We start from the raw sequence: 25,903 nt of genomic DNA, 5'->3' as shown, positions 1-25,903 counted from the left end.
CAAATTGCCGCGTGATCCGTGGAAAGAAGAAACCCGTAATCATCTGTCGTGGTCGGTCGATTGATCGCGAACGAAAAAAAGACTCGTGGCGAATGTTGCGTGTTAGGTGTATCGCATGTCTACGATGGGGAAAGGGTAGTTTGAGGTAGGGAAAAGCGGCCATATACGGGAGGAGCGATGCGGTTATGCAAGCGGAAGAATGTCGTGTGTTACAGCGTCGATCGTATACACGTTTTATACTCTGCATCATTAACCTCTCTCAGCTATTCGATATATCGATTTCGTTCCACTTCTTATTTCTACGAACGACCGTTCTTACACGCTCACTGATTTACATTCCTTTTTTGACTGATCAGGACTCTTGATTAAAATTGTATTACTTCGCAGACGTCTGATATCAATTTTTAAGGTTATCGGGCTATTTTCATATTCTTCCCTTCTTAATCCCAGATGAAGCGATGGAAAATTTATTCGATTACGTTTTGTTCGTTTGGTCGAGTACTTTTGATTAAATAGGTGGTGTTTTGAGGATTTTGTATTTTGCCAAATAAATAGGATTTTACTTTTTACTATCTTATTTTGTTGTTTTGCTATTCGGATACTTTTGCAATATTGCAATGAAATTGTACTTTATTATGTTACTGATTTTACTGTACAACTACATATATTAATGTATTGCAATCTTCTGTTTAATGTACATGATATGTTTGACGAATATCTACATGCTCCTTAGACATACATGTTTAATATGTGTCGTCCACATGTTCTTTAGACATACATATTTAATATGCATATTTAATATGCATTAATACACATGTTCTTTAAAAATCATATTTAATATGCATATTTGATATGCATTAACATACATGTTCTTTAAAAATCATATTAAATATGTATATTTGATTTGCATTAATATACATATTCTTTAAACATGCATATTTAATATGTATCATGTACATGTAACATCCACATGTTTCTTAGACATACATGTTTAATATACATACTTAATTTGCATTAACATATATTGATTTAATATACGTGTTCTTCACACATGCATATTTAATATGTATCATCTACATGTTCTTTAGACATACATATTTAATATGCATATTTAATATGCATTAATACACATGTTCTTTAAAAATCATATTTAATATGCATATTTGATATGCATTAATACACATGTTCTTTAAAAATCATACTTAATATGCATATTTAATATGGATTAATAAACATGTTCTTTAAAAATCATACTTAATATGCATATTTAATATGCATTAATATACATGTTCTTTAGAAATCATATTAAATATGCATGTCTAAAGAACATGTAGATGTTACATGTGAATGATACGTATTAAACATACATATTTAATATGCGCATTAAATATGTATGTCTAAAGAACGCGTATTAAAAGTTGCAACTACGTCGAGGAACGTCATCGCAATGCAATGAAAATATTGCAAAATGAAACAATAATTTATGCTCGACGAATTTTCTGTTCCCACAACGTAATCTGGGTTTGAAAAGGTTGTATATTACGGAAGATCCGCGCAGTGGCAAGTTAGAATGAAAATGTGCCGGCAGGAAAAGTCCCCTGACAGCGTGGAAAAATTAAAAGAGAAATTTTTCCGTTGAAAACGTCTGCCACGACGACGTTGACTCGCGATGCGGATTCCAAAGTTTTCAAGAATACATCCGGTGGACGGTTACAATCATCCGGTGCTCTTAACTCGTCGGGACAAAAACACTCGAGACCGTCAGCCAACAGAATGAGAAAAGTTATAACATTGTCCCTGTGGATTTTCATTCTCAGTCGCAATAACGCGACCGACTCTCGAAATCGTTTGATTTCCTGTATATTTTTCATTTCCGGATGAAATTGCGCTCCCTTTGCCTCCATCGATATTTATGACCGCTCGCGGTACGAAAGTTCTCGTGAAATCGATAGAAAATCAAGGAATTCATTTCGACGATGTGAAATGGCGAATTAATTTCGATGACGATGCTTCTTTGATATAAATAATTTATTGATTCGTTAAGAACGTACTTGATATTAGCAGTGGATTGATTGGTGCAAGACACGTATACAGGGTGTGGTAATGAAACGTGTGCATATGTCACATACGTTCAATACATATGCATATGTCACATACATGCAATAGTTGTACGTATGTCACACACATACGTTATATGGGTACACTTACACACATACCACACATATGCATACAGTACATATGTACACATATGTCATATACATATGCTACATAAATTCAATATGCATACATATTTTACACACATGCAATACGTATGCATATCACATCTACATATGTTATATAGGTGCAAGACTTACACACATGCTACATACATACAATACGTATACACACGTCACACACATGCAATGCATTTGCATATGTCACCTACATGCAATAGTTATGTGTATGTCATAACATATGTATGTTATATACATATGTTACATAGGTACACTTACACACATGCCACACACATGCAAAAAATATAAATGTATACATATGTCATGTACATATGCTACATACATACAATACGTCTACATATGTCACATATACGTATACATATGTACTGCCTCTTATATGTACACACATAAACATTCACATATGATATTATTCAGTATACAGGGTGTTCCAAAAGTAACTCATAAAAGAAATTGAAATATATATAACTCTATTGAATATTAATTATCTACATACTAACAACAAGATAATTATTCTTTGACATAGTGAATTCATTCCTTACTTCAAAATCTTTATACAACGATTTTCATCAACTCTCAAGCTTGAAATTGCAATAAATATTGCAATATTGTTACGCAGGCTATACAACCTCGATTTCCTGCGACCCATACAAATTGCAACTCCCTAGTTCCTGAAAAAGAAGAAATACGAACAAAAAAAAGTATTGATAACTAACGAAATTTGCTAGTTCGATACGTGCATCTTTGCAGGCCGTGCAAAAACGACGTTCGCACAGGTTCCTCGAAATCCGATTAATCGTTCCGTTGACGCGAGAACGTCAGCGTGCATCGTTCGTTCGTTCGTTATCTATTCATCGTAGCAATCGCGTTGCGAGTCGTGAAATTGAGGAAAAAAAAAGCGCGGAGGTGATGGATTCGAACGATAAAATTTTGGTGGAAGTAGCGCGAAGATGATCGAACAATGGAAATGTGAATAAATCGCGGACGAACGTGATTTACATCGTTCTGTGGTGGTACTACCAACAAATATTACGAGCTTTCTGCGGTACAGCTATTATTGCTTTTGTAAGTTTGGTGGAAGATTGATTTTTATTTTGTAGGTGGAAATTTGGGTTGGGTTTGAGAAGGCGGTATTTGGGATTTGGAGAAATGGGTATTTGGTAATTTTCCAATTTTCCAATTTTCCAATTTTCCAATTCTCCAAGTTTCCAATTTTCCGATTTTCCAATTTTCCAATTTTCCAATTTCCAAATTTCCTAATTCCAAAGTTTCCTACTTCTACATTTCCCAATTTCAAATTTCCTAATTACCAAATTTTCCAATTTCCTCATTTCCCAATTTCCACGTTTTCCAAATTCCACATTCCCCAATTCCCAAATTTTCCAATTTCTACATTTCCCAATTTTCAAATTTCCTTATTTCCACATTTCCTAATTTCCACATTTCCTAATTTCCACATTTCCCAATTTTCAAATTTCCTGATTTCCACATTTCCCACTTTTCACATTTCCCAATTTCCACATTCCTCAATTGTCACATTTCCTAATTTCCAAATATCCTATTCTCCACATTTCCTAATACCTAATTTCCCAATTTTCAAATTTCCCAATTCCCAATATTCCCAATTCCAAATTTCCCAAATCCAAATTTTCCAATTCCAATTTCCCAAATTTCCAAATTCTCATCTCCCAAAACCTTCAAATCCCAATATCCCAAAACTCCACCACTCTCCAAACTTTGATACACCTCCACGAAGACAGCTATTTCCACTAAAAATAAAGTCTTCCTAAAATTTTCTATAATCACAAACCACACAGTCCTCAAACATTAAAAGTGCATTTTTCCACCCAGCACAAAAGCTAAACAGTATAAATGTACATTCCTTTCTTCAATGAAACTGCATATTTATCTTTTACGAGAGTGTAAATATTGCTAGTAGAAATGGTGAATAAATATTGAATTGCAGTCAAAGCTACCGAAACGTACATATATTATAAAGCTAAATCTGAATATAAAAATACAATTGCTTCTCTATGAATCAGATATAAAGACATATGTATATGTATGTTAAATGCGAAGAATATCTTGGTTATATTTCTCTTGCACAGTTTTCTTTTTCCACGCTCTTATCGCAAAGAGAATGTCGTTCGTTCCTGTAAAATCGCAGTGAAAACAAAATACGACCAACAATTTGTATTGTCGTCTCGAAACGTTACTTCGAGTTGCTAGAAACGAGCGTAACCATTTCCTTTTTGTCTTTTTGTCGCAGAAATCTCAAGAATGTGAACAATCAAACTAACGCAAATGCCCAACCAGGCACGGCCTCGTCAAGAGTGGTCTCCCAAGTCCCCTATACATGTATTGTAAGTACTCTTCCTTTATTCCATTATTATATTTTACAACCGTAATAGAAATCATCGTTCAAATATTTTACTTGAAGAAAAATTTCCAATATTTCTTAAAATTGGAAACGGGAATAAAATTCGTTTATTAAAAGAGAAATAAAAATTTCTTTAGAAAGAAATAATATACTTGAGATAATAATATATGGAGGACTTGAAAATTATTATTGAAAGTTTCTTTCAATAAACACTTAAATAATTAAAACTTACAAAAATTTCGAATTTTATTATTTTCCGTTAACTTTATCGTTTCTCAATTTTCACGTTTCCCAAACTCCACATTTCCCAATTCCTACATTTTCCAATTTCCACATTTCCCAATTTCCACGTTTCCCAAACTCCACATTTCCCAATTCCCACATTTTCCAATTTCCACATTTCCCAATTTCCTTTTTGCCCAAATTCCACATTTTCCAATTCCCACATTACCCAATTTCCAAATTTTCCAATTCCCATATTTCCCAATTTCCAAATTTCCCAATTCCCACGTTTCCAAATTTCCACATTTCCCAATTTCCACATTTGCCAAATTCTACGTTTTCCAAATTCCACATTTCCCTATTCCCACATTTCCCAATTTCCACATTTCCCAATTCCTAAAATTACCCAATTTCCAAATTTCCCGAATCCAAATTTTCAAATTGCTCAGTTCCATTTCTCCAATTTCCAAATTTCTCAGTTCCAATTTTTGCAATTCCAAATTTTCCATCTCCAAACCTCCCTTCTGAATTTCCTAATCCCTAATTTTCAATTCCCTAATTACCTAGATTCGCAAATTCTTTTTTATTTGCTTAAATATTGTACACATAATTCTTCTTAATGTACTTTAAATGCAAACATGTTATTATCAAATTTATTAGACAATTAATATTAAGATCATATTACCTTAATCCCATACATATTTTATGGAAATCTTATTAATTTCGATGATAAGGTATTACGAACGTATATTTAGGATTATATTAAATTTTTCATGCAATTGAGCTTTTCCTGCAAATATTCGTAGGTCCCTAATTAATATGTGTTAATTAAAATTGTTCGCGATGAAATAAACCATTGTTCCGGCGTAACTGAATGCGATTCGATATTTTCGCAGATCGAAAGCTCCCTGTTAAATTTCATTTTGTTGTACCTATAATTGTATGTTCTGAAGTATTTTATAATTAACGTTGTTAAATTTCCTGTAACTTCATTTTACAACTCCTGTACCAATTAAAAATTGCGGAAAAATTTTGTTGTATTGTGTAATACACTGTATATGTAGATGTTGTTTGATAGGTTATACTGTATGTGTTATATGGGTAATTATTTTATATACATTACGTAGAATGTTATAAGCATTGTATATATAATATGTTACTGTATAAACATTATACAAACACGTTAGATTACAAACATTATATAACACATTCAGTTACAAACATTATAGAACACATTACATTATAAATATTATACAAACACATTACATGACAAACATTGTATAACATATTACATTACAAACATTATGGAACACATTATATTATAAATATTATACAAACACATTACATTACAAACATTATATAACACACTATATTATAAACATTACATAACACATTATATTATAAATATTATACAAACACATTAGATTACAAGCATTATATAATATATTACATTATAAACATTATACAAACACATTACATTACAAACATTATGCAAACACATTACATTACCAACATTATACAAACACATTACATTACCAACATTATATAACACATTGCATTATAAACATTATACAAACATATTACATTACAAACATTATATAACACATTAGTTTACAAACATTATATATCACATTATATTATAAACATTACATAACACATTATATTATAAATATTATACAAACCCATTAGATTACAAGCATTATATAATATATTACATTATAAACATTATACAAACACATTACATTACAAACATTATACAAACACATTACATTACAAACATTATATAACACATTAGTTTACAAACATTATATACCACATTATATTATAAACATTATATAACACATTACTTTACAAACATTATATACCACATTATATTATAAACATTATATAACACATTACTTTACAAACATTATAGAACACATTTTATTATAAACATTACATAACATATTATTGCATAATAATTATATACCACACTACAATTATAAACATTACCTGTATAACACATTACATAAACTTTATACATACAACACAATATAAAATGAATTCTACAATATGTCTGGTACAAACGTAATTAAGAAAGTTAAGTGAATTGACGTCAAAGATAGACGCACTAACAACGCAATAAAACAAGAAGAAATATAGGGTCTGTTTTTTACCGGTGTTAAAACTTGCTCAATACAAGCTTAATCCACATTTCCGTCTAAAAGTTCTCTCTATAAACTCGTGCTCGAAGTATTTACTCTTACAAAGATTTACTCGCCCAAGTTGTCTAGCACGGCTACGCTTTAACTGAATTAACCCTCGAAGGACCAACTCTGACTGAAAACATGGACGGAAATTGGTACCTGGTCACTTTTCAGTCACTTAAATTCATATTACAATATTTTGTCTGTTCTCGTTTATGTTGCAGAAATAAATTTGTAAAGAAATTTTGTTTGGGAGAAAACTAGTTTGAAGTCGTAACATAACCTACAATTTTGGACTAGCGTTGGAGCTAATTACTACAGCGTTAAAACTAGTAAAGTATATTTAAATTTGATGTGTACTTTGTATTTAATTTTGATACTGCAAATTATGGTCGAGGTTAAATTTGAAATTTAGTTGTGTTAAAGGTATGAGGTGGGTTTGTTTCATTCTTGAGTGCCTCAGGTACGGTGCATCGCATATGTGATGCATATAAGTTAAGGGGTTAATCTGAAACTAAACTGAATCCGACGCTAAGTTCAATGAAAAATCATGAGACTCTAATAAAAATTAAAATCATGAGATTCTAATAAAAATTGAAATAATGAGATTCTAATAAAAGTTGAAGTAATGAAATCGTAGTAAAAATTGGAATCATGAGATTTTAATAAAATTTTGGACAATTTCATCATCGACTCCCGAAAATTGGAATCAAACTCGCGACGATATTTATACGCCATTAGCTAATTGCAGTCTTTATTACGAGAAGATCGTCGTTTTCCGCAGATTCTAATTGAACCGGTTTACGAGATAAGGTCTTCAATTTTAACACAACGGACATGGCGAGGAGTCACGAAACGGATGCAATTAGTAGGCAGAGACGAGGTACCGTCAACTACGCTGTCCTAAAATTACACTTATCATAACTGCTACAATTTCGCCGCGAACTGCTACGAAAATTGACGGAGCAACTGAAAATCTGCTTGAAACCATTTTCGTCCGAGTCGTTAATGGTCCCAGATGTTGACTAAACCGATGCAGTACTGATGTACTATGTGATATAAATATATTCATGTATATGGTATATGAATATTCATATATGATATCATATGATGTGCGTAATATATTATGAATAAATATGTGTACAATATGTATGATACATTTTTAATGATTATATTGTATGACATACATGTACAGCATATTACGTTTGAACGTATGTACATACATGTATGTGATGAGCATATGTATATCATAATCACACGTGTCATAAACCTATCATGACATACGTGATGAACACATGTGATAGATTCAGACATAATATTACTGACATTATGAATAAATATGTAAAACATATATAATATATCATACATGTGTATACCATATACGATGTGTGTACCACATATGACACATTAAGCATACATGATATATTAAGAATGTATTATCATGAATGTATCATTACAAAACCCAGTGAATCAATGTATACAATATATCTAAACATCCTAAGTACTCATAAGAATATAACACTCATATGTACACCTTCTACACATATGAATATGCTCAAATATGTGACCTACAATTATAGTCAAATACCCTTCTATTCATGAATATGAGTATGATACTCCAGCTTGTACATTCGAAAACGCGAAAAAGTTCTGTGACGCCGGTACTTTATCTTGACCATAAGGTTACAACGGGAAGGAAAGAGTTAAGAAAAAGAAAGTGACGTTATCGGTGCTTGTAAATCAACGGCGTTTCCTTTTCTAAAGGAATAAGAAGCAGTACGTTATTTGCAACATTGTAAATCTAACGGAGACGTATTTCAGCCTGAAGGTGCCTTTTCCTGTAACAATGACAGCGAACATTTCTTTGTCTCTCAAGTCACGTTTGTGCCGGTAACAGAAAACGTTGTTTGACAAGAATGTCTTTTACGGTGTTCGGTGAAAATTTGCATCGAAATTGTATGTTCTTTTGTTTCTTAGGTAATAGACTTATTTATTTGTACGCATAATTTCTGCTGAATGCTACCATAATAAGTGACGAAGGTTTATGTGTAATTAAACGTATGTGTAGACAATGTGTGGATAATTGGGAGCTCTTTCAATTAATAATTAATTCAGAATTGTTGATCGAAGCTTCTTTTGAATGTCGAAAATTATTAATTGAGGAAATCTTCGTTTAAAATCACTTTTTGATATTTAATTTTGCAAGTTTAAATTGAATTTTTAATTCTAGAAATTGTTATAATTAAACTTCAATAATTTGAATAATTAAACTTTAAATCGAAACGTTAATTCTTAATTAGAATATATTTAATTATGGATTATAGCTAAATCGTTCAATTCTTGGAGTAATTAAAATTTTCATTAGCAGAAACATTCACCCCTTCAAGCCTCGTGAATATTGTATATTTGTAATTATATTAATTTAAATTATATAAATTACTTTGCGCGCGAAATTTGAAATTTGAAATTTACTGCTACTCTCTTTTCAATGTTCTGACAGTAGTAATTATAGCATTGAGTTGTCATATGGTTATGTCATTTTTACCAGTAAATGACATTTATTTAATACAAAAAATAAATGATAAAAAACAATTGAATATAGAAATTAATTTTGTCTGGATAAAAATGAACACAGATTTCAAGAAAAGCGCCTTAAGGAATTTTATAAATTAGAACAAGAGATTTTCTATTAATTCAAACAAAAAATAAAGTAGTACAATAAACAAATTCTCTGAATAAAAATGAAAACTTTCAAGAAAAGTACGGTCAATTTGATAGGTTAGTATCAAGAAACTATAAAATGTTTCACAAGCTCATAGTCTCGTGGAACAATTGCAACGTCTTCGAACAAATCGTAGCAGAATATCTCCCAATGGACGTATTGGCTTAGTCGAATAACACGCGTCGAGGTGGTAAATGCGACAGGTGCAATAACACCCGGCAGGAAACAGGCATACGTTGATCATTCGACAGTCGATCGTTCGCGCGGAAGTTAACCGACGAAATTGCGATTTGTTGCGATAATACGGTCGATGGGTTCCCAAAGAGAGATCCCGGCGATGCGAGATAAATATTTGGCGTTGCGCCGAAAGCCAGGGTGTGTGCCCCTCTCTCGACTTTGGTCGCCTAGAATCAACCGATCGAAACCAGAGGATAGAACGGTACTGCGGTTTTTCACCGCCGCTTGTTTCCCTCGAATTGCCTTCCAACTGCCCAATAACATCCCCCTTTTTTACCAAAAACGATCGACGGGTCTTCATTTTTCCTGCTACAAATTTTCAACATTTCCTCAATTTTCTTCACGATCTCATCAATCTGTATGGTTCAACTGGTAAGGTGACCTCTGGCTACTATAAAATCTTGATTCTATCGGTTATGGCGGGGGAGCTGGTATTCTTAGGTTTATGGCGTTTTGGTTAAATATGGGGAGCAAGTTAGAGTGGTTAGAGAGACTAAGGTTAGAAGATGAGTATACTTGATCCTCAAGTTTTAGAATATGTAATTTTTTAGAGGGTTTTCATAACTTTTTTAAATTCCAATTTTTCCAATTCCAAATTTCCCAGTTCCAAGTTTCCCAATTACAAACGTCCCAAGTTTACAAATTTCGCAATTCTAAATTTTCTAACTTTTACACTTCCCAATTTTTAAATTTTCCAGCTTCCATATTTCCCAATTTCCACATTTACCAATTGCCAACTTTTCCAGCTTCCACATTTCCCAATTTCCAAATTTTTCAACTTCCATATTTCCCAAGTTTTAAATTTTCCAACTTCCACATTTCTAAATTTTCCAATTTCCACATTTACCAATTACTAACTTTTCCAGTTTCCACATTTCCCAATTTCCAAATTTTCCAACTTCCATATTTCCCAATTGCCACATTTCCCAATTTTCATATTTCCCAAATTCTAAATTTTCCAACTTCCATATTTTTCAATTTCCACATTTCCCAATTTTCAAATTTTACTACTAAAATTTCCCAGTTCCCAAAATTTCTCAATTTCCAAATTTTCCAACTTTCACATCTCCCAATATCCCAATTCCAAATTTTCAAATTGCCCTGTTCCATTTCTCCAATTTCCAAATCTCTCATTTCCAATTTTCCCAACTACAAATTTTCAAATTGCTCAGTTCCACTTCTCCAATTTCCAAATCTCTCAGTTCCAATTTTCCCAATTCCAAATTTTCCATTTCCAAATCTCCTATTTTTAATTTCCCAATTCTAAATTTCCTAATCCCTAATTCTCAAATCCATAGTTACCTAGATTTCCAAATTGTATAATTTTCTGTCCCAAAACTCTGTCCTCAAATTTTAAAACCCCGCAAATCTAAATTTTACAAATTTGCACTTTCGAAACTTGATATATACATTCCAAATTTCTATCACATCACAGTCAAATAATAACCTCTCTGATCCTTACCGTGTTCCTCACCAAATACAATATCTAATTACCTACGATTTTTAAACGCACATAAAATATTTATCTGAACAGAACCTATAAATGTCCAATCAGAAATATAACATTGAATAATAATCGAAAATAGTCGCGAGTTTCGAATGAACAGAAACGGAGTATTAACACTTCGCTCGTGTTAATGCTAATGGAAGAGGAAGAAGCCCGAACACGAATCACTGGGTCTCAGTTTCTAAATAAAAGCGCTTTAATGAAGTCCCAGGACGATGGAAAACATTCGATCTGTCGCTTCGTAAAGCGGCCGTGAATAAATCCGAATTTAAAAGCGATGAAACTTTTAGCTGAAAGCACTTAAGCTTAGAATAACTAACGAACGTTTGAAATCGAGTGGCAGTTCGAAGCGAATGAGAATCGTTCTGAACGCTTCGGGTGTTGCACGTCATCGATTTCCTATGAAACACACGATGAACAAGGAGCCGCTTGCACGATCCAGCGAAAAACATGTCCTGTACTACGTTACATCTGTTCCTGGATTAAGTTTTCGAACACTATCTTCTCCTTCGAACTACATTTTTCCTTCATTTCTTCTTTTCTGTTAGTTTCAAATTCTTTTTCACTGTTGCAAATTTTTGCTATTTCAAAGTTTTAGATTTTCAAGTTATACTTTCTACGCTTTTCAATTTTTTAGATATGGAATTTTTTTAGTTCTCAGATTTCTCAATTCTAAATTTTCAAATTTCCCAAGTTTCCAATTCTAAATTTCCCAATTCCAAATTTTTCAATTCTAAATTTTCGAACTTCCAAATTTTTAAATTTCCACGTTTCCCAATTCCACATTTCCCAATTTCCACATTTTCCAATTCCAAATTTCCCAATTCCAAATTTTCCAATTCTAAATTTTCAAATTTCCACGTTTCCCAAATCCACATTTTGTAATTTCCACATTTCCCAAATTCCACGTTGCCCAATTTCCACATTTTCCAATTCCAAATTTCCCAATTCCAAATTTTCCAATTCTAAATTTTTGAACTTCCAAATTATCAAATTTCCACGTTTCCCAATTCCACATTTTGCAATTTCCACATTTCCCAATTTCCACATTTCCCAATTCCATATTTCCCAAATTCCACATTTCTCAATTTCCACATTTCCCAATTCCAAATTTCCCAATTTCAAAATTTTCTAAATTCATAGGTTTTTATGTGTATTTCTAAATTTTTAACTTTGCACATTTTTACGTTGTATAATTTTCTAAGTTCTCAAATTTTTAGATGCATTTCTGAATTATTAAATTTGCATATTTTTATATTATACGGTTTTCTAATTTCTCAGATTGTTAGGTGCATTTCTGAATTATAAAATTTACATATCTTTATGTTGTACAGTTTTATAATTTCTGAGTCTTTTAGGTGCATTTCTGTATTATTAAATTTGCATGTTTTTATATTATACAGTTTTCTAATTTATGAGACTTTTAGATGTATTTCTGAATTATTTAGTTTACACATTTTTATGTTATACAGTTTTCAAATTTCTGAAACTTTTAGGTGCATTTCTGTATTATTAAATTTGCATGTTTTTATACTATACGGTTTTCTAATTTCTCAGATTGTTAGGTGCATTTCTGAATTATAAAATTTGCACATCTTTATATTATACAATTTTCTAAGTTTTCAGATTTTCAGGTTCATTTCAAATATTTTAAATTTGTACATATTTATGTTTTCAAGCTTTGAATCATCTAAACCTCTGACATATCTGAACTTCTCGTTCCAACATAAATTACACATATCATTTAATTATTACACGTTGAACATATGTTCCTTTTACACTCAATGTATATGCATACAATGTATATATCTATGCTCGTCAATGTCATACGTTTATCAATACGTACAAACATGTTCGTACCGATAAAGATATATTAATTCCCTGCACCAAACGTCACGCGATTTTCGCGATCCACAAACACGGAAGAGGTGCTTAAACGAAATGAATGATACTCCTTTTTATACCGCCATACGCCGTAATTACATAGATACGTATATGCTTAATTAATCTTACTTAACTGAACAGACACTTATATCGCGCCAGCTTATGTCAGTGTTTCCGACACGATTATTCTTATCTGGTGTGCACATTGTTCCTCTCGGAAGATCCCTTCCGTTCGCCGAGCTGCATGCGGGCTTCTTTTGCTTGATTTATCGTTTCCAACTAGTATCGATAAAACTTCACCGTGTACCAGATGCGATTTATGCCCGGCCCGTTAATTCGAACTAGTGCGTTCGTCATCCGATGAATTTTTTACGCGTGTGGTTCATTACTCGATTAATTGCCATCGACGCGCAATCTTTCACCTGGCTGCGTTGGATGTCTTTATAAGAGTTTTTGAACTGGATGTGGATTCTTGAGTTGCAAATTTTTGTAGGATATTGGTGACGTGATTGTAAGTACTATTTTGAGGAAAGGTACTGCTTGTTGATATTTTGTAGTGATATTTAGTTATTAGAAAAGGTATTTTGGAATTTTGGAAGTTGGGATGTGGAGATTTGGATGATTAGGAGTTTGGAGTTTTGGGGATTTGAGGAGTTGGTGATTTGGAGGTTTGAGAATTTGGGGTGGAAGGAGTTTTGGGATCTGAGAATTTGGGAAGTAGACAATTTGGGGATTTGAGAAATTAGGGAGTTGGTAATTTAGGCATCTGAGAATTTGGGAAGTAAGAAATTTGGAAATTTGTGAATTTAGGAACTTTTTGAACTATTTTTTTTTTTAGAATTTTTATACTACTTTTGGTAATTATGGAATTTGAAAATTTAAAAAAGAAGGCAGATATTACCAGTGCCACTAGTATTACCAATATGAAAGACAATGTCAGCGTGGTCATTCACTATTGAATTCTCGATTAAGGAAAATTCTGATTACACACGATCGTGATCATAAAGCGATTTAATCTGTCTTAAGCCTGCAGATTTTCCCTTTACCATTTTCAAAGGCATGCTAACTTTACATAATCAGCAGAATATGTTAATAAACGCGTTACAATTAAAAGCTGGCTAGCTAAGCCATTCACGTTTCGTTTAATACTGCATCAGGATTTTAGCATAATGTGGTAGGTATCATTAAAAATGAATACGGAAGTTGTATGAAACTGTGGAGATTATCAGAAGAAATCCTCGGAACATGTAGTACGGTAATATGTGCTAATAATTGAAGACACACCAGGAAAACGATTTTATTCGTCGAATCTTCTGTTCCATACTATTGATTATCTTAACTTTGTTTTTAGGTTAAATCCCTAATTTCTGACATCACCAAATTTTCCAATCTTTAAATTCTGAAATCCTCAAATCTCTCAGACCCTAAATTCTCAAATTCCCGATTACTAAGTCCCTAATTTTTTACATCCCCAAATTTCCTACTCCCCCAATTTTCAAATCCCCAATTTCTGAATTCACCAAATTTGCCAATCCTTAAATTCTGAAATCCTCAAATCTCTCAGTCCCTAAATTCTGAAATCCTCAAATCTCTCAGACCCTAAATTCTCAAATTCCCAAATCCCCAAATTCCCAAATCCCCAAATCCCCAAATTCCCAAATCCCCAAATTCCCAAATTCCCAAATTCCCAAATCCCCAAATTCCCAAATCCCCAAATTCCCAAATTTCCAAATTCCCAAATTCCCAAATTCCCAAATCCCCAAATTCCCAAATCCCCAAATTCCCAAATCCCCAAATTCCCAAATCCCCAAATCCCCAAATTCCTAAATCCCCAAATTCCCAAATCCCCAAATTCCCAAATCCCCAAATTCCCAAATCCCCAAATTCCCAAATCCCCAAATTCCCAAATCCCCAAATCCCCAAATCTCATTCCCTAAATCCTCAGATCCCCAAATTTCCTCCTCCCTAAATTCCCAAATCCCCAACTTCCCAAATCCCTTAACCACTCCCAGAATCCCCAAGTCCCTAAACCCCTAAATCTCCAAATTTCCAAATGTCCCATAATTATCCCTCAACTGCCAGCAATCACCCTTTTTCCCTTACTCATCGATTCATTTTCAAAACCCTCCACGCATTTCTCTACGGACTAATTCGATGTAACACAATTCTCCATAACATACGTTTATTTAATTGCCCATATTTAACCAGTCAAATAAAATCCGTAATTACCGTCCCTTTATACAATTCTCCCGGTGCACACCCATGGCGCGACCAAGGAAGCCATGATGAAGTCATATCACGCAGCCACGGTAAACGCATGCGAACAACCGTGTCGCTTATTGTTATCGGTATGCATGTAAGAATCGGTAAGTACGTCGGTCTTAATCGCTGAGGCCACGTGGACGGAATAAATTACGACTGCTGCTAATGCAGACGTGTTGCGTGTCGAACATTAACAGACCCGCCGAATTTAAGGAGACTCATTCTAATCTATCATATATCCCTATACAGTTACCGTTCGCTGGTACACTTCGCTGCAAGATTAAACCGGGAGAATAAATACGTCCGAACACGCAATACGATATATCTCATTATTTATACCGAGCTAGCAGTCATTTGTCACCTCGGTGCGCTGCAAGAATGTAGAACATTATTTACGTATGGTGATATAGGAATTTATGGGTACATGTATTTAATAGTGAGATAAGTAGGATGTTGGAATATAGGGATCTGAAGATCGGAGGATCTGATGGTGGAGCTTAAAGAAAACTATGATCGTTTTTCATAACTTCATAAATAGAGGAATGCTATTTTAAAAACCTAACATGTAGTCTTTGTTACATATTTTAACCCTTTGTCGTAATTTGACAAATCTTACTTGAATTTTTAATACTCTTCAAATTTAAGTGCAACTATAATTTGCATTAGCAAGGATCGCTGAATATAAAGTATTCACATTTTAATTTTTATTGTTTGTTTAAATATTATAGCTATGAATAGTAAGTTTTGACTGACGCATCTGGCAAATAAATAAGTAATATACTATATAATATAACATATAATATACAAGGTGTATAAGGTATTTCGTCTAGTTAGTTTTGACTGACCCACCTGGCAAATAAATAAATAATATACTATATAATATAATATATAATATACAAGGTGTATAAGGTATTTCGTCTAACTTGACCATTTCACTCAAACCACATAGAGTTACAAGGATATCAAGTGCCACAAGTCTCACCTATTAAAGTGTCCAAATTTTCCCAGCCTACCACTCCAATATTTTATATATGATATCGATAATACTATCAGTAAAAAAGAATTGAAATATGTTTTCAGGTGGATGCCCCGCTCTGCCATGAGGCCGGCCGAGGGCGACACTTCGGACTGTATCCTGGTGGTTGGTATATCCAGACCGAAGATGGCCGCAGCCTTCCTCACGGTGGTCCTCCTCTCCCTGTTTCTCACCTTCCACATCCTGTACGACAGCGCCGTGTACAGCTTGCACGCGGCCTCGGCCGTCGAAGGACGAACCGTGGAGCTGGTGTCGCAAGTTCGAGCCACCCCGCCTTTGCTCTTCTCCAGCAAAGTCCACTTCCCACGTACTAGTCGTCATCTACCTCAGGCAATCATCATAGGTGTGCGGAAATGTGGCACCAGGGCGCTCCTCGAGATGCTCTTCCTTCACCCGCAGATACAGAAAGCCGCCGGCGAGGTTCATTTTTTTGACCGAGACGACAATTATGGCAAGGGACTCGAATGGTACCGAAGGAAAATGCCATATTCCTTCAGGGGTCAGATCACCATCGAAAAGAGCCCCAGTTACTTCGTCACACCGGAGGTATATAACTTCGTCATATGTACAACTTTGTATCAACTATGTATCAACTTTCTCACAACTGACATAACTTGGGGGGTCTGTTGTATAAACGAGTTATAATTCTCGTCACATTGTCGTACGTTGATTGCCGATATCAATTAATGTAACGTATGGATTTAACTCTCTGCGGTGATATGTTAAAACACGTTTAACCGGAAATATGGACTTCGACCGCAAACAATTAAAGCGACACATTTCAGATACTTTACGCGCGTTTGATTTTTGGTTATATTGAAATGTTAATTAATCTTCGTGGACATTGGTATAGCTGTGGGTAGCTTTAATTGAACAATTACGTATCTGCATATATATAGCTTGGGTATTTAACTTTCAACTTTTTATTTAACTTGAACGGACGTGTAATGGACGTGTGAGTTCTGAATAAGTACGCAACAAATCAGAGTAAAGAATCCTTGCAACCATGTCACTGACCGCATAGTGTCAGTCGTGATGGATGACCTGGGTCTAAGGGTCTAGTATTTATAGCTCCAAGTAATTTCGTTTTGGGATAGCAAGCGTTAGTGGCATTATTTAAACGAGTTTAGTGGAGAATGTAATCGAGTTAATAAATGGTTGTGGTCAATTAGGTGGACTGCAAGCTCTAGATTATAGATTCCACATCTTTGGTGAAAAAGTAAAGTCTAGATCTTAATATTCATGTCGAACTACTTACTACATTGTCATTAGCCCACTTTGACATCGCTAAGTAGCTTACAGTATAGTGTTGATTATGTTCTTGCATAGAAAATTGTGTAAGTCTTATGAGACCAAGTACTTGTACTGGTGATTTAATCTCCTTGTGGTTCTAGTAACGTTCGCGTGGGTTTTGCTAGAATTCTAGGTCGAACGATTAAGTAGATTACTTTCAGAAGCTAAAAAAGAGATTATACGTTCACCTTTTAAGATCGTTACTGATATTCCCTAAAGTTTGGGGTCTCTACGCCCATAAATGTTGAAGTTTGGTAATAACTGTCAAATCCTCAACTTCACGGTGCTTCTTATTATTTATGTTTGCTCTTGCAGGGATTCTTAAAAGATTTTTCCAAACTCAATATTTATGACTAGTCTACAGATCCACAAATCTCACACTTTACATTTTCAAATTCTTGTATGTACAAATTATTAAATTCTCAAATCCTCAAGATCCCAAATTGTCAGATCTTCCAGTTCCTTCAAAATCCCCAAAGTCTCCAACTTCCTAAATTCCAACTTCCCAAATTCCCATTTCCCAAAATTCCCAAATGCCAAACTTCCGTTAACTCGAAAGCAGATAATTCCGAAATCGTGCACCAGATGTACTATCCGAATGAAACCAAACAGCTCGATCCATGATTAACAATAAACTTCCTATACACATAATTCACCGCAAACCATTGGTTTACAGGTACCCGAGAGGATCCGCGCGATGAACGCGAGCGTGAAGCTGTTGCTGATCGTCCGGGAGCCAGTGACCCGCGCCATTTCGGATTACACGCAGCTCCGTACGCACGCGGCGACCGCGTCCACCATAACGAACGGTACGCCTCGCAGCGTGCAGCAGCAACAGCAGCAACAATCAGCTCGTAGTTTCGAGGAGCTGGTGATGCGACCCGACGGCACCATCAACGAGTCCTACAGGCCGGTCGCCATCTCGTTGTACCACACGTACATGCACAGGTGGCTGGAGGTGTTCTCAAGGGAGCAGATCCTGATAGTGAACGGTGACCAACTGATCGAGGACCCTGTACCCCAGTTGCGCAGGATCGAGAGCTTCCTGGGACTAGAGCCTCGGATCGGCAGGCACAATTTCTACTTCAATCACACCAAGGGTTTCTACTGCCTGCGAAACGAGACGTCGGAGAAGTGTCTGAAGGAGAGCAAAGGCAGACGGCATCCACGGGTCAGTCCGGTGGTCGTCACGAAGCTGAGGAGGTTCTTCAACGAACATAACCAACGATTCTACGAGCTGGTGGGAGAGGATCTGGGCTGGCCTGAGGAATAACCGTCGAGAGGAAGCGGTTCGATCGACCTGATCGTGTCCATGATGGAAGCGTTGCGTGCAGCCATGATGGATCGCTGAGTTCCCCGAAGAAGCAACTTACCTCTTCTCTTCGTGACGGTGTTTCGCCCCGAAATTTCCACGTCGGAACTCGGCTGGACCGAGAGTTCTCAACGAAATTAACGCGAAAAGAATTATTATCGAGGACCTTGAAAATCGTCTACGAATTTACGGAAACACCGGTCGTTTGGCGAATCGAGTCTCGCGACGAAAGATGATTCAAACGAGAGAAGAGGATTCCGTCGAAGAAAATCAGGATTTAATTGAAGAGACTTCGAGGATGCGTCGAAGATTCTTCGGGAACTCATCTGCAATAGGCAACTCCTCGTCGTGGAGAGAATCGAGGCTGATCAGAGGATGAGTACCTTTTATATTTTACTGATTAGCTGTAAAATTTAAACGGAGTAACAGCAAGATGGTAACGCGAGATTTGGGGAACTTCAATGTGCTCGAATATCATTTTTTTACTGATAAATAGATGCAGAATTCCTTGCTAAAGTTAAGGTTTAAGTTTCTCCTGCCGATGTTAACTGTACACGTGATAGGATTTTTTAGCAATGCAGATCAGCACTTTTGGGCGGTAAATTTGAAAATGTATTAAACTTGTAAGGTTCAAAATTTTGGAATTTAGAACCTTATATTATTGAATCTACCATTTTTGTTTAAATTTAAGAACTTTATAATATGGAAAAATGATCTGGGAACTCTAAAAATATTGAAATTATACAAATTGGAAATATGAAAGCTTGGTAAAATATTTGGTAGAAATGTAAAATAAGTGTTGGTCTCCTGCAGAAAGAAACTTAAGTGTACCTCGTTAACGGCAGAAATTCCCACGAAACAAATAAAAAAACCGAATAAAGTTTACATACGTATGACTTTCGAAACAGTTTCTTCGAACTTGAAAATTACACGCGTTCTCTGGCGAAAGGAAGGAAGTTTGAACTACCATAAGACACGCGAAGAAGTCTGGCACCTTTGATAAGAAGAAGAAGGCGCGACACGCTTCCTTGAGAGTGCAAGAATCCTGCGAGCCTCTTCAGGAAGGGCGCTCGAGCACGCGAGCTGAAGTGCACCCTGAAGAGGCTCGTGGCAACGAGTCAAACCATTAAATCGAGTGCATGCAATTTAATGGATATACGTTCTGGCCAGAACTCGTCATTATTATTGGAAATCCTGAGTCTCCTCTTGCGTTCACGCTTCGCTCGATCGTACTCGCGTGCTAATTGTCCCTCTAACAGAGAGTTCATCCCCCGAAACGTTCACGGATTGATTCGAGATTCGTAATGATCCCCTCGACGACGATGGAATCCAAAATTTGATGGGATAATTGGACCCGAAAGTGTTCCACCTAAAAGACCTCGATTAAGTAATAAAACTTTGGACAAAGTATTTCGAGCGAATTAGATTCCGAACGAAAGCGATTTCAATTGTTTCAGTTTCTGGCGGTCGAATTGATTTCGAGAGTTTGAATTAGCAAAAGACTGAACGGGAGAGAAAGTTGCCGGAGATACTGTTTCGAAATGGGAATCCACGAATTATTTAACGAATCCTTGAAATGGAGTAATTATTATAGGTTAAATAGAGATAATCTCAGGGAAATTAACTCGTTTTTAACAACCCGTACAATAGAAATATTCTATTGGAGTATCGAGTAAATACGTTCACTTGGGAATATTTGTAACTGACGCATAATAGTATCTTTTTTTAACTAGATAACATTATGGTTGTTTGAAATTGACAAGTTATGAAGTTAGGGTTGTCTTTTTGTGTTCCTTCGATATTCTTCGTGAATTTATTAAAATCATAACGAAATGTTCCTTTAATCTATGAAGTTACTTTTCCAAATTTATAATTCTGTGCATTCTAAAAATTCCAAACTGTATTCCAAAATTCCCAAATGTCCCAACGTCAAATCGTCAGATTCCCATATTCCTAACCTAATAAACCGCAAATCACATTTAATTCAATCCCCTATGATACATCAGTGCGTTAATAATTAATGTCGCACACATGCCACGTATTTTCACATCGACAGACGTGTTCAAATTGTTAACGGTTTACAGTAACAGTAAAACGTTTGAAAGACCAATTAAAGTAACTATCCGAAGCAAATTGGAGAAGGTCTCATAGATGAGGAACAAAGTAGATCGAATTGGCGAAGGAATTTCAAAGAGACGATCCTCGATATCAGTCACGGCCACGCGTGTCTCAGGGGATTCCGTTCCCGCACAGTTGATTCCGAGCTGGTCGTTAGTCAGAGAGCTGGACGTCTGTCCGTCGATTCTCGTGGTGAACGAATTCGAGCACATTGAACGGGCCCCGGGTTATTTAGATCGATCGATCTCCGCTAAGAGAGCAGAATGATCCATCGATGCTGTTACTCATTCCTCCGCGTGGCTGCGCGCAAGACCGCACGTCTTGTTCCATGGTACACACACGTACACGCATACATACACATACGTACACTTGCAGACACATACACACACATATCTACATTTACAGACGCATACAGACAAGTATCTACAGGTACTGCCACGTACATGCACGATACACATACGTGCACGCACGACACATACACATATGGACGTTCACATGTGGATGTACATGTTCAAATATGGAGACACATGTTCATTTATGGATACGTGTGCTCAGATGTGGACAGGTATATTCACATGTGGGCACACATATATACAGAGCACATACAGACTCATACGTTCACATGTGGACATGTATGTTCAAATATATTCATATATGTTTGTGGACATGTATGTTCATGTGTGAATACTGACGTACAAATGTGAACACACGCGAACACATAGACATACATACATGCACCTATGGACATACGTATTTACATGCACATATAGACACATGTGTGTGCATGTATTCACATATAGACATAGGTATATACATTACACACTGTACGTATGGTTAGTCACTTTGATATTCAGACGTTGCACTGTTCTTCATTTACTATTTCGTATAAAAGAAGAGTTATTATATATGCTACAAAAGGTACACTATCCTCTATGAAAGAAAAAGAAATATTTTGCTATTTTATTACTAGTAATATTTTCCACAATGCATTATTTTAAAACCGATAAAACCATTACACAAACAGGTCATATGTTTTAAAAGAACTTACGCGTGTACAAAGTAACGTATGTGTTTACAGAGTATAATACAATTAATGGCCGGTATTTCGCAACACAAACAGCGTTACATATTTAAACGTATAACTCCATTTTATACGAAATAGCGGGATAAAAAATGGCGCAGTGTCCGAATATCAATATGAACGACTGTATGTAACAAAAGGGAACTCGCATAAACACACATGTACAGACAAGTAACAGTAACGCCGGCCAAAATATAAAATAGAGACGCGAGACCAGCGAAAACGACTGTTCCTGGTAAACAGGGGATGAACTGGTTTCTCTGGAACGGAAACGTTTCGTCTGGTGGAAACGCGTCGCATGGATCACATTGGTCCGTGAATTTACATATCATCTAGGTTAACTAGTTCGTATTACAGAAGATTTAATATTTTTATAATCCACATTGGAAGTTGTTATATCGAGTCGTTAAGCTTATCGTGTACAGGAGGAGGGCCACCCATGAGGATTAGGCTTAAGCAGGCTCGCAGACACGCTCTATGATCTTTGGTTTCGTTGCTCCATATTTGGCGGAAATTTAAACTAATTGGGGAAATCATTTTGGGGAGGTAATTTAAGATTTTTTTTTTGGATGCACGACTCACTTGAATATTGAAAATTATTGAAAATTTTTCCGCAGTGTAAAAAGCAATAATTCTCTAAATCATACTCTTAATTTGTAAATATTTTATGCGTTTGAAGCAGTTATTTGTTACAACAAATAACTTGATCATTACTTAAAAATTTCGAAAATGTAAAGTGTGCAGTAAAGCACTTTACAAGAATCGCTTAAAAACTAAAAATCAGTAACTTTACAATATTGTTGAAGTATTAATATATTTTTTGTTAAATTATTTATATTTTATTGAACCTTGATATGAATATTCATAACTTAACTATATGTATTATATAAAATTATAATCATACGGGATGTTTCACAACTAGTGTAGGTCCCTGGAATGGTAGCTGACGTGATTCTGAATAAGATTTTCCTTTGCAAAAATAGGGTTTGAAGCTTTGAGCGGAAGGATTATTACGCATTGGATTACTACCCGTTGGTTAACTACGCGTTAGATTACCACGGGTTAGATTCCTACGCTTAGAATTACCACGCGTTGCATTACTACGCGTTGGACTACTACGCGTTGCATTACTACGCGTTGGACTACTACGCGTTGAATATCCACGCGCTAGATTACTACGCGTTGGATATCCACACGCTGGATTACTACGCGTTAGATTACCACGCTTTAGATTCCTGCGCTTAGAACTACCACGCGTTGCATTATTACGCGTTGGATTACTACGCGTTGAATATGCACGCGCTGGATTACTACGCGTTGGATATCCACACGCTGGATTACTACGCATTGTATTACTACGCGTTGGACTACTACGCGTTGAATATCCACGCGCTGGATTACTACGCGTTGGATATCCACACGCTGGATTACTACGCGTTAGATTACCACGCTTTAGATTCCTGCGCTTAGAATTACGACGCGTTGCATTATTACGCGTTGGATTACTACGCGTTGAATATGCACGCGCTGGATTACTACGCGTTGGATATCCACACGCTGGATTACTACGCATTGTATTACTACGCGTTGGACTACTACGCGTTGAATATCCACGCGCTGGATTACTACGCGTTAGATTACCACGCATTAGATTCCTGCGCTTAGAATTACCACGCGTTGCATTATTACGCGTTGGATTACTACGCGTTGAATATGCACGCGCTGGATTACTACGCGTTGGATATCCACACGCTGGATTACTACGCGCTGTATTACTACGCGTTGGATTACTACGCGTAGGATTACCACGCGTTGCATTACCACGCGTCGGATTACCACGCGTTGGATAACTACGCGTTACCCGAAGCTGCCGCTCTCGCGTATGCGCATGCGTATTCCTCGCGCTCTGATTGGTCCGTGTTTTTCCTTAATAATTCAAAAACGAAGCTTCAAATCCCATTTCTACGAAGCGAAATCTTATTCAAAATCACGTCAGCTATCATTTCAGTGAACTACAGTTGTAAAATACTCTGTATAATGAAGGGACTGAACGTGTGAATTTGTTCAACTGTCATCTATGGTTTTTATACACAATGTTTGTATAGTTTTAAGGGATCCTTTCGCAATAAGGAATATAGTATAAAATGCAACAAATACATATCATAATTTAACGAAAGTGAACTATACGAATTACGTTTTTAAAATAAGCAAAATGCGGTATTTTTGCTCTATAAAAATAATTATTCGCTAATAGATTACAAATATAAAGCACGGCTTTTTGTGCAAACTTTAAGTTCAAAGACATTTCGTGAAACAAAAGTTATCGGAAATATTTATATCAACTTGTTACCTCGTGATTCGAAAATCAAGAAATATATTCACAAAAGCCAATATTCAATTTTTGTCTAGCTTGGAAATTCATCGAATAAAAATGCCACGAACTTGTAAACCGATTACGTTATTTTCGATCAATTTTTACATTGCTATAGGATTTGTAGACGAAGGCGTAATCGAATTGGAAGGAGATTCCAATTTGTTTGAGAGGTTTCGAATTTCTATGGAGCTATATAGCGAATTAAAGTTTGTAAATCGAATGTTTTGTATTCTATTACGTGTGAACGTAAAGAGGGACATAGAATGTAAGCACGAAACGTATACATATCAAAAAATGTGATACACATATCAAATACATATCGGATACATATCATTAGCAAGGTTTTTATAGAGTATATGTATATTGGGAAATTACGCAAATAAGAATTCTAAACAAATTAATTGTACGTGTATTTAAAGTGACTTATATTCGTCTGAAATATCAAGTTCGAAATGGAAATTAAAACGAAGGAATATAAATTGTATTTAAATTAGATATTTTAAGGAATTATACAGTGTGTATATTTAATAAACTTGTCGGTTCTTCAAATTTTCTTTTCACTCTATTTGTAAGTAGACGATTTTATGTGATTTTCTAAAATTGATACAACGAAATTCGCTAATTTATGGTGATTTTAATATCAATTATTGACCAACATCTCTTGAATTTTTTGTAATACATAAGTATCAAATTTGATGTAAGAAATAGTGTTATACTGATCCGAATTGTTAGAGGAAATATTCTAATATAAAACGGGGGAGAAATAGTACTAAAACACTGTCTGATATTAATTGCAAACTTTCAAAATTTATTTTTATTTTTGCTTTCAACAATTATTAAACATTATTACTTTGGGTAACACATATCAAGACTTTCAAGACGCTCGATATTTTAATCAACATGAAAAAGTACATTTTTTATAATTAACTTTGACATTGTTCATTGTCAAGTACATTTAATATGTTCACATTTATATTTCGTATTAAGTGATCTCGATAAAATTTTTGCAAATAGAATTTTTAAGATTAATTCATCTTGAACAATTTTATCTTTGTTAA

General features: G+C 35.1%; 1 protein-coding gene across 2 annotated transcripts in view; it reads left to right on the top strand.

Annotated features, from left to right (window-relative positions):
- Positions 1-25,636, top strand: part of Hs3st-A (Heparan sulfate 3-O sulfotransferase-A) — a 154,930-nt gene extending 129,294 nt beyond the window's left edge. Inside the window, exons 4-6 of one of the 2 annotated variants that reach the window (XM_003701587.3) lie at positions 4,501-4,594; positions 16,712-17,213; positions 18,637-25,636. In XM_003701587.3, the coding sequence (XP_003701635.1) occupies positions 4,536-4,594; positions 16,712-17,213; positions 18,637-19,233 (1,158 nt within the window). In that variant the 5' untranslated portion in view covers positions 4,501-4,535 and the 3' untranslated portion in view covers positions 19,234-25,636. The remainder of the gene's footprint in view (positions 1-4,500; positions 4,595-16,711; positions 17,214-18,636) is intronic. The other variant, XM_076530323.1, reaches the window with a different exon arrangement.
- Positions 25,637-25,903: the final 267 nt, after the last annotated feature.

This window comes from Megachile rotundata, chromosome 4 (genome assembly GCF_050947335.1).
Source record: "Megachile rotundata isolate GNS110a chromosome 4, iyMegRotu1, whole genome shotgun sequence".
Lineage (NCBI taxonomy): Eukaryota > Metazoa > Arthropoda > Insecta > Hymenoptera > Megachilidae > Megachile > Megachile rotundata.
Note: the sequence above shows the minus strand (reverse complement) of the source record. Positions and strands in the feature narration are given on the sequence as shown.